This window comes from Ictalurus furcatus, chromosome 22 (genome assembly GCF_023375685.1).
Source record: "Ictalurus furcatus strain D&B chromosome 22, Billie_1.0, whole genome shotgun sequence".
In the NCBI taxonomy this organism is placed as follows: Eukaryota; Metazoa; Chordata; class Actinopteri; order Siluriformes; family Ictaluridae; genus Ictalurus; species Ictalurus furcatus.
This window is the reverse complement of record NC_071276.1, coordinates 7,395,570-7,413,905: the sequence shown is the minus strand read 5'-3', so window position 1 is coordinate 7,413,905 and position 18,336 is coordinate 7,395,570. Positions and strand designations below refer to the sequence as shown.

General features: G+C 39.0%; 2 protein-coding genes across 4 annotated transcripts in view; one reads left to right on the top strand and one right to left on the bottom strand.

The window, feature by feature from the left end:
• The window catches only part of cert1a (ceramide transporter 1a), a 29,793-nt gene extending 24,854 nt beyond the window's left edge, over window positions 1–4,939 (top strand). The window contains exons 11-18 of one of the 2 annotated variants that reach the window (XM_053653999.1): window positions 103–180; window positions 571–666; window positions 866–998; window positions 2,496–2,566; window positions 2,699–2,827; window positions 3,188–3,317; window positions 3,403–3,535; window positions 3,620–4,939. In XM_053653999.1, the coding sequence (XP_053509974.1) occupies window positions 103–180; window positions 571–666; window positions 866–998; window positions 2,496–2,566; window positions 2,699–2,827; window positions 3,188–3,317; window positions 3,403–3,530 (765 nt within the window). In that variant the 3' untranslated portion in view covers window positions 3,531–3,535; window positions 3,620–4,939. The remainder of the gene's footprint in view (window positions 1–102; window positions 181–570; window positions 667–865; window positions 999–2,495; window positions 2,567–2,698; window positions 2,828–3,187; window positions 3,318–3,402; window positions 3,536–3,619) is intronic. The other variant, XM_053654000.1, reaches the window with a different exon arrangement.
• Window positions 4,940–8,456: 3,517 nt separating this feature from the next.
• hmgcra (3-hydroxy-3-methylglutaryl-CoA reductase a) lies at window positions 8,457–18,037 on the bottom strand. Of its 2 annotated transcripts, XM_053653992.1 has the most exons (20): window positions 17,719–18,037; window positions 16,599–16,787; window positions 16,388–16,499; window positions 16,213–16,300; window positions 16,038–16,122; window positions 15,793–15,898; window positions 15,003–15,109; window positions 14,783–14,902; window positions 14,183–14,337; window positions 13,755–13,999; window positions 13,423–13,601; window positions 12,912–13,106; window positions 12,673–12,831; window positions 12,391–12,548; window positions 12,164–12,269; window positions 11,910–12,080; window positions 11,681–11,821; window positions 11,419–11,577; window positions 9,396–9,550; window positions 8,457–9,296 (listed from the first exon to the last, which is right to left on the bottom strand). In XM_053653992.1, the coding sequence occupies exons 2-20, from the start codon at window positions 16,761–16,763 to the stop codon at window positions 9,242–9,244; spliced, it is 2,661 nt and encodes an 886-aa protein (XP_053509967.1). In that variant the 5' UTR covers window positions 16,764–16,787; window positions 17,719–18,037; the 3' UTR covers window positions 8,457–9,241. The 2 variants fall into 2 exon arrangements, with proteins under 2 accessions (XP_053509967.1, XP_053509966.1); XM_053653991.1 differs by having other exon boundaries at window positions 16,213–16,499.
• Window positions 18,038–18,336: the final 299 nt, after the last annotated feature.

The window sequence follows — 18,336 nt, the reverse complement described above, 5'->3', positions numbered from 1 at the left end:
CTAATTTCCTGATTTGTGGTGATAGCTCTGTCTTTACTCTGTGCATTGTGGTGTTTCTACTCTGTGACTTTTTACTCCCTTTCTCTTTCTCCCCCGGTTCAGCCTCTTAGTCATGCTTCCTCAGTGTCCTTTCTCGACTTAGTCAGTGCTTCCGATGATGTGCACAGACTCAGTGCTCAGGTATAGTGTCTTGTCAGTATTATAGTGTTTATAGACATGTTTTATTACCATCATCTGTCAACTCCCATCTACATTAGCATCACTGAAGGAGTAAAGAGCTGCAGGAATTGACTCACTGTTAACAAAGGATTCTGTTGGTCTTCTTTAGATACTAGGCCATAAGTATTCTAAATCATTCCAAATCAAAAGAAAAAGAAAACAAATACAATAGTGCTTTTTCTTCTCAAGCAGCTGTCCGAACGCTGTGACGAAACCAGTACATGTTTACCATTCATAATATTCAAAGCTTAACCATCTTGGTTAAGCTTTGGCCTGTGCCATATTTTTCAGTGTCTATTTTGGCGGTGTGCGGTGTTAACCTGATTGGCACACCTGTTTGTTTTGGCACAGGTGGAAGAAATAATACACAGTCACATGACCCACTCTTTACAAGATGTAGGCGGAGACGCTAATTGGCAACTTGTTACAGAGGAGGGTGAGCTGAAGGTGAGTCAGCCGTTAAGGGCTTGTTATTTTTATCGAGCACCGCTGAACACTTACAGCTAGTGGGTGGGACCAATAGAGGTTTGTCCATCGTTTTCGATTCTGTTTTGGGGGGGACTACATAGGCAAATTCTACATAATATAAAACTAACAATTGTAACAATTCTTGTTTTTTTTTTTCTGTGTTTTGTATGTTTTGCAGGTGTACAGGAGAGAAGTGGAGGAGAACGGCGTCGTGTTGGACCCCCTCAAAGCCACACATGCTGTTAAAGGGGTTACAGGTCATGAGGTCTGTCATTACTTCTGGGACACAGCCTTCCGGAACGACTGGGAAAGTGAGTACCTTGCATATATTCTGTTTACAACCCCAATTCCAAAAAAGCTGGGATGCTGTGTAAAATATAAATATAAACAGAGTTCAAGGATTTACAAAACTCATAAACCCATTTGTTATTCATAACAGAATATAGAAAACATATCAAATGTTTAAACTAAGGAAATGTACCATTTTAAGAAAAAAATAAGGTAATTTTTAATTTGATGGCCACAACACGGCTCAAAAGTTGGGACGGGGCAACAAAGGGCTGGAAAAGTAAGTGTTACTGAAAAGAAACAGCTGGAGGAACATTTTACAGCTAATTAGGTTAATTCGCAACAGGTCAGTAACATGATTGGGTATAAAAAGAGTATTTTAGAGCGGCAGAGTCTTTCAGATGTAAAGATGGGATGGAATCTGGATGGAAGCATATGTTGCTCTAAAACCTGTATATACCTTTCAGCATTGATGGTGCCTTTCCAGATGTGCAAGCTGCCTATTCCATAGGCACCAATGCACTCTCATACCATCAGAGATGCAGGCTTTGTAACTGAGCGCTGATGAAAAGCCGGATGATCCCTCGCCCCTTTAGTTTAGAGGACGCGGCGTCCGTGGTTTCCAAAAAGATTTTCAAATTTCGATTCGTCTGACCGCAGAACAGTTTTCCACTTTGCCTCAGTCCATTTTAAATGAGCTTTGGCCCAGAGAAGACAGCGGTGTTTCTGGATGATGTTCACATACGGCTTCTTCTTTGCATGATAGAGCTTTATCCAGCATTTGTGGATGTCACAGTGAACTGTGTTCACAGACAATGAGTTCTGGAGGTGTTTCTGAGCCCATGCAGTGATTTCCATTACAGAATCATGCCTGTTTTTAATGCAGTGCTGCCTGAGGACCCGGAGTTCACGGGCATGCAATATTGATTTTCGACCATGTCCCTTGCGCACAGAGATTTCTCCAGATTCTCTGAATCTTTTGATGATATTATGTACTGTAGATGATATTCATAGTCTTCACAATTTTACATAGAGGAACATTATTGTGAAATTGTTCCACAAATTGTAGACGCAGTTTTTCGCAGATTGGTGTACCTCTGCCCATCTTTAATTCTGACAGACTCTGCCTCTGTAAGATACTCTTTTTATACCCAATCATGTTACTGACCTGTTGCCAATTAACCTCCAGCTGTTTCTTTTTAGTAACTCTTACTTTTCCAGCCTTTTGTTGCTCCGTCCCAACTTTTTTGAGACGTGTTGTGGCCATCAAATTCAAAATTACCTTATTTTTTCCCCTTAAAATGGTGCATTTACTCAGTTTAAACATTTAATATGTTTTCCATGTTCTATTGTGAATAACATGGGGGTTTATGAGATTTGCAAATCATTGCATTCTGTTTTTATTTACATTTTACACAGCGTCCTAACTTTTTTGGAATTGGGGTTGTATTTCCCAATGAGAGTGTTAATACTGAACTTGGATAGACGCCTCTAACTCGATTTCTCTAAACCTTTCCCAGCAACCGTCGAAAACTTCAGTGTGGTAGAGACATTATCAGACAAGGCGATGATTATTTACCAGACTCACAAGGTCAGTACATTTAAACCCCTAGCAAACTTATTTATAGGTTCATTTGATGTAGGAGAACTTTTTTCTTTTGTCAGTTTGGGTGTGTACTTTTTGCATTGTTCTAACACAACCTTGCCCTTGATTGTATTTTAGAGGGTGTGGCCTGCTTCACAAAGGGACATTCTTTATCTGTCAGTTATACGCAAAATCCTCTCCACCAATGAGAATGAACCAGATACGTGGATTGTTTGCAATTTCTCTGTAGATCACGACAGATATCCAGTAAGGGACCTTGTTGTTGTTGTTTTTTTTTTTTAAGTACTTGTATGTTTCTTGTCTTAAACTTAATACTTAAACTTAATTAATACTTAATTGACTCTAGACAACAAAAAAGTGAAGCCATTTTTATCAAATCTGTTTATTTTATTTATTTTTGTGTGGGTTGTTTTAAACAAAAATGTACATGACAACAAAATGGAGGGAAATTAAACAGTTGGCACAATAGTTATAGAGTTTAACATCTGATTACTTGTTACAGCCGATTTCATTGGTGTTATAAAAGTACTGACCCTTGATGATACCCACTCTGATCGCAAATTGTTTCGTGCTCTTTATATATCTCGAGCCCACTTTATTTTCCAGCCCACAAGCAGGTGTATCCGTGCCAAAATCAATGTGGCCATGATCTGCCAAACGCTCGTCAGTCCACCAGAGGGCAACAAAGAGATCAGCCGAGACAATATCCTCTGTAAAATAACTTATGTAGCCAATGGTGAGTATACTGATCACCTTTTGCTGTTTTCATCTAATAATGCAGTATTCTTCTACTGTAATAAAACACATTTTACCGAATGTAGTGAATCCAGGGGGATGGGCACCAGCATCAGTCTTGCGTGCGGTGGCCAAACGTGAATATCCGAAATTCTTAAAGCGTTTCACATCTTATGTTCAAGATAAGACCAGCGACAAAGCAATCCTCTTTTAAAACAGGTATTCAAGTCAGTATTTCACTTGTTAAGCAGCATTTTACATCACACTGTGCATATTCTTAACAGTATCCACATTTTCCTGTAGGTTGCCATCCTCCTTTAAACATATCCACAAGAGGCCTTATCCATCCCATCACACTCTTAAATCTCAATCTGAGCAAGAGCTTCCGAGAACTACTTTACCCAGAAGTCTTTTATCCACTAATCTTGTGAAACACAATGTTCTGGATCAGGAATATCAATGTTCTTATACCAGGTTCCAGAAGATCGGAAGGTAGTCGTTTTACACAATGATTACATATACAGTACAGTCTAGGGGATGTAGGGATGTTTTAGGGGATGGTTACCGGTTGTTTCTGTCTGCTTTGGCTTTTTATAAGAGTTAAGGTGTTTACTTTGTAAATATTGGTATTCATATTACTTGCACATTGTTTGACTAACGTCTTTATTAAAAATAAAACACTATAAGCTTGAACACCTTTAATGAAAAGCTTTCTCACTTAATAACAGGTTTCCTTAGGCCTTATATAGTTTTCCTTTGTCGGGGTATAATTTCTCTGCTTTGATCGATAAAGAATGTGAAGAGCTTTAAATACAAACTTTTTTTTTTTAGTGCCCTATGTCTTAATGTTATGTATATAATTTTGTGTATGCTGTATGTATGTGGTAGAGGTGAAAACATGCAGGATGCAGAAGTTGAAGAACTGGATGGCGTTATTTTTTTAATTGGGTTGTCAGATAATTACACTGTTAAAAAAATTTAAAAAATGGTGAAGATTAATATCCACTTTTGTAAATGTTTAGTTAAACATTTCACCAAATAACGCAGAACTACCTTCCTTTGATCGTTCACTTTGGATATGCCCTTATGTTATACACAAGGCAGAAGTATATTTACCAGGTATTCACTCGTAATGGAGGAGCGTCATTTCATGATTTCATTGGTTCTGAATACAATGTATCATATTTATCTGTATCCTTATTGGACAGAATAACTTGAAGCATATACAGTACAAGAAGTGTTGTTGTTGTTGTTGTTGGTAGCCCATGCTCAAAGTGAGAGTTTTGGGTTCACCTTATTATAAGACTTAATTTTGTTAACCACAAAGAAGTCTGTGTTAATGTTAATATTTGCACTAATTATAAGAGCGTTGCTTTACAATCAGTTTAGACATATTGCCAAATGAGAATCGTATGTGTGTATGAATTTATAGAGGGTGGTATGTATGAAAAATTATACACATTATAATGCCTGTTAATCTGTAACACTGAGCTTTCCGGAATCAATTAATCTTTTTTTTTGTTTGTTTTTTTTGAGGAATTTATTTGTGAATATGCAGTAAGTAAATGTATCGTTCATATGTTTATAGCACTTTGGAATGATTAAAGCATATGATTATGTGAATATACAGTTTTTGTACTTTATTACACTTTATGGTGTAATTGATGTTGTTTATTATTATTATTATTAATTGACTTTTTTGTTTGACAAACAATACATATTTTAACAGGTAAAATGTTATGTGGATTTGTGCCAGATAAGCATCTTTATAAAAAAAAAAATTATCAAAAAGGTATTTGAATCATGTTCTCTAATGTAGCTTAACACCAACCATGCACTGATCCAAAGCCAGCAAGCCGATTATTAGTAGAGTGTCAAAAGAGTTAATGCTGGTGCTGCTGGAGATTAGTCTTCTGCAGGACTCACACTACCTCAGATTAACCTCTGTGTGTGTGTGTGTGTGTGTGTGTGTGTGTGTGTGTGTGTGTGTGTGTGTGTGAGAGAGAGAGAGAGAGAGAGAGAGAGAGAGAAGCACTGTACATCCTTTCAGCAGGTCTGTCTATGTTTTCAACGAGGCTCAGCCAATCAGCTGCCCCGATCCTGGTGAGATGTGATGCAGGGTGAGCTGATTGGCCAGTGCACACTCGGATGAGGTGAGTGTCTGTCTTTGCTCACAAAACCTTACCAAGATGATTTCAAACTTTGCACCAACCTTGGACTGCCTCAGTATGCTTTCTGAAATGTATTTGAATGAGACTTCAGCACTTCAGGTTCACTCTGAGGATATAAATGCTGGTTTATTGCGTTTATTCCCTTTAGGGTTATGTGTATATTTGATAGCTAGCTTGTATGCATATTGGCACAGGTGACCTCAATTATCAGTTATCTATAACACAGTACTGTTAAATTCTCTAATTTTACTGGAAAAAACACAACCTTTTCCTGCATGAGTTATAACATATATCCAAGTATGGCCTTGTTTAACAACTCTTGGGTGCTGTTCAGGCTTCAAAATCAGACCCAAAGAACCCTTTACATTTTATCCATCTTAGGTCATTTCCTGACTAAAGGTAAAAGCTTTACGCATATTGTCAGTTCATTGTGTAGCATTTTGTGCAGAATTTGCTCATCTAATCACGATTGCATTCAACAATCGTCCAAACAAATAGAGAAGGGAGTAAAAACCAAAGTAAAATATAAAAAATGTTACTGCCTAACCAGAGTTGTCAACATTTGAAGATTAAAATATAACTCATTGACAGACAAATCTCTAATGAAATTGACCACAGTGCACGATATTGTAAACACATATATTGTCAAGTATCAAATATATACAACCCTAATTCTGAAAAAGTTGGGACAGTATGGAAAATTTAAAAAAGTCATTTGAAAATTTAATTCACCCTGTACTATATTGAAAACATGTTTTCACATTATTTGATATTTTACTTTGAATTTCATTTATTTTTGAAAATATATTCACATTTAAAATTTGATGACTGAAACACACTCCAAAAAAGTTGGGACAGGCGACTGTTTACTGACACTCCCCCATACCATGACAGACGCTGGCTTTTGGACCTCACGCTGATAACAGCTTGGATGGTCCTTTTCCTCTTTGGCCTGGAGAACACGACTGAAATGTCGACTCGTCAGACCACAAAACACGATTTCACCGTGCTACTGTCTATCTCAGATGAGACTGAGCCCAGAGAAGTCGACGGTGCTTCTGGACAGTGTTGATTCATGGCTTCTGCTTTGCATGGTAAAGTCTTAACCTGCATCTGTGGATGCAGCGGCGAATGGTGTTGACTGACAAAGGTTTAGCAAAGTATTCCCGAGCCCATGTCAGGATCTCCATTACAGACTCGTGATGGTTTTTAAGACAGTGACATCTGAGGGATCGGAGATCAAGCGCACTCAGAAGTGGTTTTTGGCCTCGCCCTTTACGTACCGAGATTTGAGCCGATTCCTTGAATATTTTAATTATATTGTGCACTGTAGAAGGTGAAATGCCCAAAATCCTACCGGTTTGTCTTTGGGGAATGTTGTTCTCAGAGTGTTGGATTATTCGCCGACTCATCTGTTGACACATCGGCGAACCTTGACCCATCCTTGCTCTTGAAGGACTAGGCCTTTTTTTTTTTTTTGGAGGCTCCTTATATACTATGATTAGACGATTTCCTCACCTGTTTCACATCATCTTCTTATTTCAACTTGTCACATCACTATTAGTACTAAATTGTCCCTGTCCCAACTGCATGCATCAATTTCATAATAAACACATTTATCTTCAAAAACTATGCAGTTGATTAGTTAAAACATCAAATACCTTGTCTTTTATACGTTTTTTTTTTGTTGTTGTTGTCGTTTAAATACAAGTCAAAGTACATTTACAAATCACTCCTCTTTGTTTTTATTAACAGTGTCCATACTGTCTCAACTTTTTCAGAATTGGGCTTGTAATAATCATTAAAAAAAAATGATGGTTGGCAAATTGCTATGGTGTATATATAATTTGTGGCCGATGTGGTCTTGCTACATCACTCTATCCTGTTGTATTTTCCTTTAATAGCACATCCGGTCTTGTTTTATTCCTTACATAGAACCGTACACTACATGGCCAAAAGTTTGTGGACACCTGACCATCTTGCCCATATGTGGTTCTTCCCGAATTTGTTGAAACAAAGGTGAAAGGACATAATTGTATAGTATGTCTTTGTATGCTTCAGAATTACAACTTCCCTTCACTGGAGCTAAGAGGCCCAAACCTGTTCCTGCATGACAATGTTGCTGTGCACAAAGCGAGCTCCATGAAGACATGGTTTGCCAAGGTTGGAGTGGAAGAACTGGAGTGTCCTGACTTCAACCCCTCTGAACACCTTTGAGATGACTTGGAGCACCAATTGCAACCCAGATCAGTGCCTGATTTCATTAATGCTCTTTCACTAATACTCTAGCAAATCCTCACAGCCACTCTCCAAATCTAGTGGAAAGCCTTCCCAGAAGAGTGGCGATTACTATAACAACAAAAGGAGACTAAATCTGGATTGGGATGTTCTACAAGCACACATGGGTGTGATGGTCAGGTGTCCACATACTTTTGGCCACAAAGTGTATCCCCTTCTTCAAACCGTTATGTCTGAATATTTGGAGTCTGTGGTTTAATTAAGGTTATTATACATGGAATAAGAAGAGAAACTAACTTAAGTGGTCATATGTAACAGTGCTGCAGAAACAAATAACGAATGAATTGCATTTTTTTCTAAAAATTTATTTTTAAAATTCCCTTTCATGTTTTAATTATAAAAATATATTGCATGTTCTCCCCATGCTTTTTGGGTTTTCTCCAGGTACTCCGGTTTCCTCCCCCAGTCCAAAGATGTGTTGTAGGCTGATTGGCATCTCTAAATTGTCCGTAGTGTCTGAATGGGTGTGGGTGTGTGTGTGTGTGATTGTGCCCTGCAGTGGGTTGGCACCCCATCCAGGGTGTCCCCGCCTTGTGCCCCGAGTTCCTGTGACCCAGTGTAGGATAAGTGGTACAGAAAATGGATGGATGGATGGATGGATAACTACTCATTATATTGTGTTTTTCTAGAAAATTCTTTCATAATTAGTTGTACCACTTTAGCAAAGCCAGTACGCAATAAAAGCTCTATTTGCACGGGCAGTACATAACGTTGTGTGTATTATTGTAAATGTACAGTGCACATACACAGTTCCTGCTGTGGTTCCACACACAAGCAACAGCTGAGTGATGTCATTCAGGCCATTATATCACCTTTGGGAAATAGTTGTGTTTTTGCAATCTTCCCTTCAACCAATATAATCTAATAAATAATAATCAATGTGTCAGTAATTAAATATCAGTTAAGTTTCTGCATCTGTAAAACCCACATGCATTCAGATAAACATAACTGGGAATAACTGCAGAAGGCTGAATTGGGCATTTTAAGCTAATTCTAACAAAAGAAAAATGTGTAGGAATTAGTGATTGCTCTCCATGTTGGCCAGTTGACCGTATTTTCGTAACTAAAATATGTCTTGTGTTTTTTTTTGTCTATAAATAGTGAAATGTGAAAAACATACATTATGTTCTGATTGGATCCAACAATCACTGAAGGCATCAGAAACAGCATCAGTTCTGAGAGGTGTAAAAGTAAAATGTCCGAACATTACACTGTAATCATTAATGTTGTGATTTCAGCAGTCTTTGAGATGATTGTGGCACTCCATAAGTGAGAATGAAAGTGTTTCTCCCCTGGACTGGGTGTTGGAAATATTTTTATTTCTGCCATCCATTTGCCTTTTACTCAGTAGTAAAAGCACTCAAATGTGCCTGAAGTGGGGTTTTTTTCTTCCCTTTTGAGTCTTTTTCCTTTTGTATTGCTTACATCATCCCCACTTTAGGCATCTAGTTAAATCTCAAGATGCTTGTTTTGTGCAGCTTCCTGGTGTGCCCTGCAAATTTACTTTTGACCTAAAAATACAAAATGAATAGTTTATTTAGTTTATCATCATTTTGGAATTCTGACTGACAGTGAAGTTCACATTAACTCGGACTGAATTTTCCACTTACCTGTTGTGTGTCATGTGACTTTTGACTAGCTGTCCAGCTGCAAGAGCTGCCATGAGTGATATCTCCCCTGCCAGCACAGTGGCACACACCACCTTGGCAAGCTGCCGGGCATTCTCACCTGGACACGTCTCACTGGCACCTTGCACGCCTAACATCTGAGAGAAAGAAAAACACATGACATTTTCCAGCCTGAGTAATATCATATACAGTGGTGCTTGAAAGTTTGTAGAATTTTCTATATTTCTGCATAAATATGGCCTAAACATCATCAGATCAAGAGAACCTAGTTAAACAAATGAGACAAAAATATTATACTTGGTAATTTATTTATTGAGGAAAATTATCCAATATTACATATTTGTGAGTGGCAAAAGTATGTGAACCTCTAGGATTATCAGTTTAATTTGAAGGTGAGATTAGAGTAGGGTGATTGTCATCCCATTGATTGAAATCAAGTGTCCGAGCACCCTGTTTATTTAAAGAACAGGGATCTATGAGTCTGATCTTCACAACACATGTTTGTGGAAGTGTAATGTGGTATAAACAAAGGAGATTTCTGAGGAGCTCAGAAAAAGAGGAGTTGATGCTCATCAGGCTGGACGAGGTTACAAAACCATCTCTAAAGAGTTTGGACTCCACCAATCCACAGTCAGACAGATTGTGTACATATGGAGGAAATTCAAGACCAGGAGTGGTCGACCAACAAAGATCACTCCAAGAGCAAGACGTGTAATAGTCCACAAGGTCACAAAGGAGTCCAGGGTAACTCCTAAGTAACTAAAGGCCTCGGTCAAATTGGCTAATGTTAATGTTCATGAGTCCACCATCAGGAGAACACTGAATAACAATGGTGTGCATGGAGAAAGCCACTATTCTTACAAAAAGAACGTTGCTGCCCGTCTGCAGTTTGCTAAAGATCATGTGGACAAGCCAGAAGGCTAATGGAAAAATATTTTGGGGATGGATGAAATCAAAATAGAGCTTTTGGGTTTAAATGAGAAGTGTTCTATTTGGAGAAAGGAAAACACTGCATTCCAGCTTAAGAACCTTATCCCATCTCTGAAACGTGGTGGTGGTATCATGGTTTGGGCCGGTTTTGCTGCATCTGGGCCTGGACGACTTGTCATCATTGATGGAACAATGAATTCTGAATTATACCAGTGAGTTCTAAAAGAAAATGTCAGGATATATATCAATGAACTGAATCTTACAGCAAGACAATGACCCTAAGCACACAAGTCGTTCTACCAAAGAACGGTTAAAGAAGAATGAAGTTAATGTTTTGGAATGGCCATGTCAAAGTCCTGACATTAATCCAACAGAAATGTTGTGGAAGGACCTGAAGCAAGCAGTTCATGTGAGGAAATTCACCAACATCCCAGAGTTGAAGCTGTTCTGTACTGAGGAACGGGCTAAGATTCCTCCAAGCCGATGTGCAGGACTGATCGACACTTACTGGAAACAGTTATTGCTGCACAAGGGGTCAGATACTGGAAGCAAATGTTCACATACTTTTGCCACTTACAGATATGTAATACTGGATCATTTTCCTCAATAAATAAATGAGCAAGTATATATTTGTTTGTAATATTTTGCCTCTGTAATATTTTTCTCTCATTTGTTTAATTGGGTTCTCCTTATTTACTTTTAAGACTTCTGATGATGAAATCTGTTGATGTTTTAGGTCATTTTCATGCAGAAATCTAGAACATTCTAAAGGGTTCATAAACTTTCAACCACCACTGTATTCCAGTATGGCCTTGTTTTATGAGTCTTAGGCCCTGTTCGGACATCAGAGAGGTATTAACAATCATCCGGTGTCCAAAACAGATAGCTGTTAACACTTTGTATTGGGTCTTGAATGCGGGTTTAGTGAGTACTTCTGATGGCATTTTGTCAGTATCGGGGTCAATATACCAAAATCATCCAGCTGTCACTTCAAAATCAGGCCCAAAGCTAGCCAGTGTAAAACAAAAATATTTGATAAACTGGCAACTGAGTGAGCATTCAGCAGTGTAGATACCTGCAGACAGGCTTGCTGAGGTGCCAGATTGGTGCCTCCTCCTACAGTGCCCAGCTCAATGGAAGGCATTGTGCAGCTGATGTAGAGATCCTCTCCTGTGGGTCCTGAGGTTTCCATTAGAGTGATACAGTTAGAGCTGCCCACTGTCTGAGCCGGGTCCTGACAAAATAATAATCACAATTACTCTCACATCAGCCTTATTTGTTTCTAGTACTTTAAAGCGTCAATGGTTATGCATATGGTTGACAGCAATGTCTATTACCTGTCCACATGCGATGTAAATGGCGGCAACAATGTTGGCAGCATGAGCATTGTAGCCCCCAATACTTCCTGCCATGGCAGAACCCACAAGGTTTTTATTGATATTTAGATCCACCAGAGCTTCTGTATTGGTCTTTAAAACCTGCAGAAAAGGTTTATGATCTTTACAAAGCTGCCCCATCCTCATGTGATCCTAATAGTACGTATTCAACTTGCTTGAAGAACTGTACCTCTCTGACAACTTGAGCAGGTATGATGGCTTCACACACCACGGACTTGCCCCTGCCCTCAATCCAGTTAATAGCAGCTGGTTTTTTATCAGTGCAGTAGTTCCCACTAACTGCCAGGACCTGCAACTCAGGGAATTCTTCTTTAAGCCTAGCCAGAGCCTGCTCTGTTCCCTGAGAAACCAAATGGCAATAATAATAATAAGACAACATAAAAATGTATTTAATATCTTACTATATGTATTACATTGCATTACCTTTGAAATCATGTTCATCCCCATGGCATCTCCAGTTTGGGACTGAAAGCGTATATACAGATTTCGTGAAGCAAGGCCAACCAGGAGTTTCTCTAAACGAGCAAACCTAAGATAGAAGCAAAACTAAAATGTTTCACATACATACACACTGCTATATGCAACACATATATTCCAGTTTCACAAAATATATGTTACAAGTTGTGTTCTGTGTTTTACTTTTTGCTTACCTGCTAGTGTGGTCAAAGGCCTCTTTAATGCACTTGTAGCCCTCTGGGCTCTCTAGCCATGCCTTGACCTCAGCAGCCTTGCAGGCAGAAGGCAAGCGAACCACAGGGCCACGGGTCATAGCATCCGCCAAAAGCCTGCTACTGACTCCACCGGCCAGCTTTCAGAGAAACAGCCAGAATACAAGCATCTATGCATGTTAGGGTTCTAGTCAAGGTTTTTAACAATAAATATTATGTAACATTCTCCATATCGTAGAACTGATCCATAGTCATATTATTTACAGCTATCGCTCTGCAGCCTCGATTCGTGCTGGCCACAAGACAGCCCTCAGTTGTAGCCAACGGGACCTGGAACTGCTTTCCGTCCAACAGCAGAGGGCCTGCGACGCCCACTGGAACAGGCATGTAGCCAATGATGTTCTCACAGCAAGTTCCCATCACCTGTGAAAAACAAGAAGTCAGCTGAAGTGGCCTCCTAGCCACCGAAAAGGTTTAAATGTAGAATTACTTTTCTGCCTTACCTGCGAGTAGTTGTAGTCTTTGTAGGGAAGGCAGGTGAGTGCAGAAGTCTTGGGGAGTTTGGGGCGGAGCATCTTCCTACGGATCATCACCCCTCTCTCTGGGGTCTCCATCATAACCTCCAGCTTGTAGGCAGGAATGTGCTTCGCATTTACTAACAAAATAACCTCAGCATCGCTCAGGTATTGAGCACCCATCTGTGAAAGCACATTATTTTCATACCTACTTTTCATAATGCACTCATATGCACAGAGCTCTTACACAACACATTTAAATAAGGGACAATTCTTGAAGTCACAAGAGGTTTCTGATCTGTTCTCACGTCATAGACTAATTGGTTAAGAGTAAGTAATGTGGGCAAGCTCATTAGAGATTACATGGGTCACAACCAAGAATACAAGGAGCCTTAGGTTCTCTGTGTGCTTTCCTGGATGTAAGAAAATACTCCAACCAGGGCTGTTTAAGCTGCAGAAGGACTATTTGATTAAAAATGAGTTTCCATGCCATCCTCACCTGTGGGTCTTTCAGAATGGTCAGGCACTTTTCCACTGGCCTGGGCACTGAGGGGACGCTGGGCTGAGGCTCATCCACAACACTATTGTCCATATTGTCCAAGATTTCCCCCTCTCCCACCACAAACAAGCTTTTTGGTGTTGGCTCAGTCTTGGTAGGCAACGGCTTTATCACTAAATCTAACAAGTGAAGAATTGCTGTGGTTTAGAGCTTATAATTATACCAAACATTTCACCTAATGGCTAAATCAATCAAATGTTGATGAGCTGCTAAAGTGGTAAGATGAACGTAAAACAAAACAAAACAAAAAAAGAAATGGATGTTGCCCCTACCTCTTTCCTCTTTAGTGATGACAGGAGGAGGAACAGTGGGCTTCTCAGTCCTGTTAGAGCAGGGGGTCACTTCCTTCCTGTAACACTGGTCAGGACACTGTCTTGGTGTGAGCACGGTGCTGGGAGTAGAGACTTTAAGAGACAGCGTAGACTCCATTTCTACCTGCTCAAAGAAGATGTATTTCACGGCCAGGAAGAGGGCAAGACCTAAAGTGATGACCTGCTCAATGTCCATGCTGATCATTCTGTAATGTTACACATTTAATTATTATTATTATTAAAAATGCAACATAGAAGCAAAACAAGGAAAATAAATACATTACTGTCTGTCTTTGGATTATTTTATTGTATTGATTTTATTATGTTTTAGCTTACTGGCATGCTCAGAGCAAAACAAGAATAGTACAGCTCCTCCTAAAATAACTTACCTGGACAGGTAGAACTGCCACAGGGGCATATCCGGCTCAATCCTCTTTGGTGAGTTTGAACTCATTCCCACTTGGGGAACATCCAGAGTTCCATTTGGAGATGCAGGATCTGCAATCCATCTACTGTGAGCGTGAACCATCACCAGGCCGAGAGACTGCAAATGGAAAAGGAAAATAGGTAAGTACACATGGATAATGCTCTAAAAATACAGTCTAAAAAATGTTTATAAATCTGGTGGAGCTGTAATGTGGTAGAAGATGCTTAGTTTTCAGTCTTAACACATCAACTGAGGGCTTCTACCATGGCTAATTTGAAATTAAATTTGAATGACATTTTTTTTGTGTTAATTTAAATTCACTGACTAATAACTAACATTAGTATTGTTCACTAGCAGTTGTTAACGTTACTGGCTAGCTAGCTAGCATTAGCCAACATTTCAGTTAGTTAAAAATTATCCAAATAATCAGTCAATTCAAAGACTTCTAATGAGTTTGGGCTAAGACCACTAGACCATACACATTTGTAAATTCATACAAACTGAATTTAGACAGATTTGCAATTTTGCAACTGTTGAACTGTTTATATATTTATCACTTTACCATGATCATCTTGACTCTCTGTGTGACCGGATTGGGTTTGTTGTCCTCCTCTTCCTCCAGGACTCGGGCTAAGTGGCTGAGCTGCCAGATAGGATGTCCCTCTCTGCTTTCCCTGGATAACTGCGTTAGATACATTTTAGAAAATGCTGACTCATGTTCTTAAGCACATGAAAACAACACATACACTGTATATTTAGCTTCAAGGCAGAATTTCACTTACCTGGAGCACTAACGAGACACAGGCTGGGAAGAAAGTCATGAAGACAAAGTAGTTGGCGAGGACAGACATGCATCCAAAGCCGCACATGATCTCAAGCTGGCGAACACCTAGCGTTCATCAGAAATGGGATGTTCAAGTTTTCTGTTTAAATTTAGCTCACTGTAATCTGATGCATTCAATTTTATTAGTCAAGTTTCCTTCAAGAGCAGCTCTAACAGTAGTACTAGCTGTAATACAAATCGCAGGTTAAGATTAATGTACGTACGATTAATACGTTTAACATTTCTATATTAACAGGTAATTCACAAAGACTTGAATGGGTGACAATCCACAAACGCTAAGGCTAATAATCAACAGATATTTTAAAAACATTTAACAAAGAAAAACATATCATGCATACGGTAAAGATTTCTGTTGGAATACTTTTATTTAACATATGGAACATGTCAGCACTTTATAACTGGCAATACGTTTCCGACCACAACGGTCTCCAGGACAGAGGACCATGCGGAAGAACAGATAATGACAGTTTATTGCTGCTATAACTGATAACAGGAACTTCTTTCATACAGGGTCCATAATATAACTATAACTATATATATAAATTGATGATGTAGAAGAGATGTAAAACATGTAAGGATGTCCTGTTATTGGAAATGAACAGCAGGGGCTGTATCACACCATCTGGTCATTTTCCAATAACAACACACCTCATCATGTTCTATCCCTTACTTATTGTATCCAGTGTGGTTGTATGTCTGGTTACAGAATGATGTGCAGGAATAAGTACCTGACATGGTCCCTACACCGATTACCAGACACTCCACCAGCGCATCCAGAGTGAATGTTGGACCCAGTACTGCCATTCCTCTGGCTATGTTTTCTCTAACTTCATCCTGAATCATAAAAATAAATCATACCTAAATTAACATCACTGTTTCTAAAGACAAGTACATAAATTATAATATTACTACAGCATATTAATAGTTAATCATTTAAATGAAACCAGCCGGATGAGAATGTGATGGCATGTACCTGTGAGTTTGAACTCAGTGCAAATTTTGCCAGAGCACATGCTTTGGAGAGGTCAATCAGGAGCAGGAAGAATGGCAATGCCTCACTGGCAGACAAACAAATTACATGTTACTGTATAGCACCAAACAAGCTGTGGATCTTATTGAATAGCATAAAAACACAGCAGTTTACGTACTTTAAACCGGTCAGCTCCTTATCCAAGAAATGAATCACAACAGTGCTGAACACAAAACTGGAGAAGATGGTGAAAAGGCCAGCAATACCTAAAAAAAAATAAAGAAAAGATAAATTAACATCAGATATAGATTCCAATCTGTCTGACCACACGAATGCAAAATTATTAAACCTACCGAGTATATACTTTGATCCAAGCTGCCGAAGATTTTGAAATTGGAAGTAAATGTAGACAACTGCAATGCATCGTGTGATTGTCAGGATGATGACGTCACTGCTGAGGACTTGCTGTGTACGTGGACATTAATGGCAAAGGTTGTCAATCACAATTAATACTATTATTTACAAGTAATAATTGCCATAGAGTTTGATTGTGATGCACCGCACCTCCTCGTATTTGTGGCAGTCAAAGTTCCAACCACAAATGCGATTATTGCCAGTGAACATGTTCATGGACATCATGCAGATGGTGAGAGTCACAGTGGCCACAATGACCTCCCAGGGGTGGGAGGCTACAAACAGGCCATGGAGTCGGAAAAGTCTGCTCAGCATTTCGGTCTCTCAGACGTACTGCGACTGGATAGGAAGGGCGTGAAGAAAAGACGGAAAAGGAGGTGTGAATGAGAATCTTGTCAGACAGGACTGGAGTGATGGAACTCCAACCTCCAATAAAGACTTGTGTGTATGTCAGGTTCTCATACTAAAACTCTTGGATATTTTATAACCCTCCAAAGACATGAATCATTGATACTGGGATAAATTTAAAATGACCTAAATTTGCCCAGATTTGAATGATTTTAGTGCTCTTACTCAGTGTATTGTACATTATAAGTGTGAGTTATGAAGTTAACAAATGAAGCAGAATTGAAATTAAAAAATATTGCCGTGCCTGCTAAATGTCTTGTGAAATTTGAGGAGGGGGAAACAAAAAGCTGTAACTGGGAAATGTACTATGAGTACTAGAGAATATTTGATGCTGTATTTCATGGGATAAAAATGAAGACAAACCTTACTTCAGCACAAACGATATAACCATAAAGCTTAGTATATACAGACATACCCCATCCTCACCCTTAAAATAACACTGTTGTAGATATAATATTGATGCAATATGATATAATACTATCTGTAGATATAATGTCGATGCCATATGATAAAATACTATCTGTAGATATAATGTCGATGCCATATGATATAATACTATCTGTAGATATAATGTCGATGCCATATGATAAAATATTATCTGTAGATATAATATCGATGCAATATGATAAAATACTATCTGTAGATATAATATCGATGCCATATGATATAATACTATCTGTAGATATAATATGGATGCCATATGATAAAATATTTTCTGTAGATATAATGTTGATGTAATACGAGCTTTTTTCCGCATGTTTTTGAGATCTGCGCGGTTTTCATGAAAATATGCGTAAATCATGACAGCCTATTGAAATTAGCCCCAAATCAATCATCTGATAAATCTGAGCTCAGTACTTACCGATGCGGGGAAAAGGATAGATAATTACAGTAATAATGTGGACCTGGTTAATGAACTCCTCGTCTGTGGGTCGAAATGCATTAACCCAGGGGTAAATGAGAGGATGAGGAGGTTATACTCAGCCCGGGCTGTTAGGAAAAGCGGACGATGTTAATCCATAGCCGGTTGTTTAAGTGAGCTCTCCGGTGCTGAGGCCAATCACCTGCCGCCGTCCGCCTGTAATGCGTGTGGAGCGATGGCACGGCACTGCGTCACTCCCGCGCGGAGCCAATCACATCCACGGACCGCACACACTAACCCATAAGCCACGCCCACGTCCACTGCACCACTTAGAAGGCGTTTACCGTGCGAAGACGCGTGATCTCGCCATCATTTACATCAGGGTGGATTTTATTTTTGCTTATATATATATGTATATATATCTACTCTTTCTAGTTTATTGTAAGCAGGCTAACCAATATATAAATATTGGATATTCATATGGATAGGATAGGATATATATGAATATCCAATATTTATATATTGGATAGCCTGCTTACAATAAACTAGAAAGAGTAGAAAACAATAATAAACTAAACTGATAATAAATTAAGCAAAGTTAATATTTGGCATGACAAC

Excerpts from the sequence above, each read along its gene's own strand:
- hmgcra (XM_053653991.1), bottom strand. The coding sequence starts at position 16,763 with ATGCTGAGCAGACTTTTCCGACTCCATGGCCTGTTTGTAGCCTCCCAC. Across the intron at positions 12,832-12,911 it reads AAGACTACAACTACTCGCAG|GTGATGGGAACTTGCTGTGA; the intron begins GTAAGGCAGAAA and ends TGTTTTTCACAG. Across the intron at positions 11,822-11,909 it reads CTGCTCAAGTTGTCAGAGAG|GTTTTAAAGACCAATACAGA; the intron begins GTACAGTTCTTC and ends CCTTTTCTGCAG.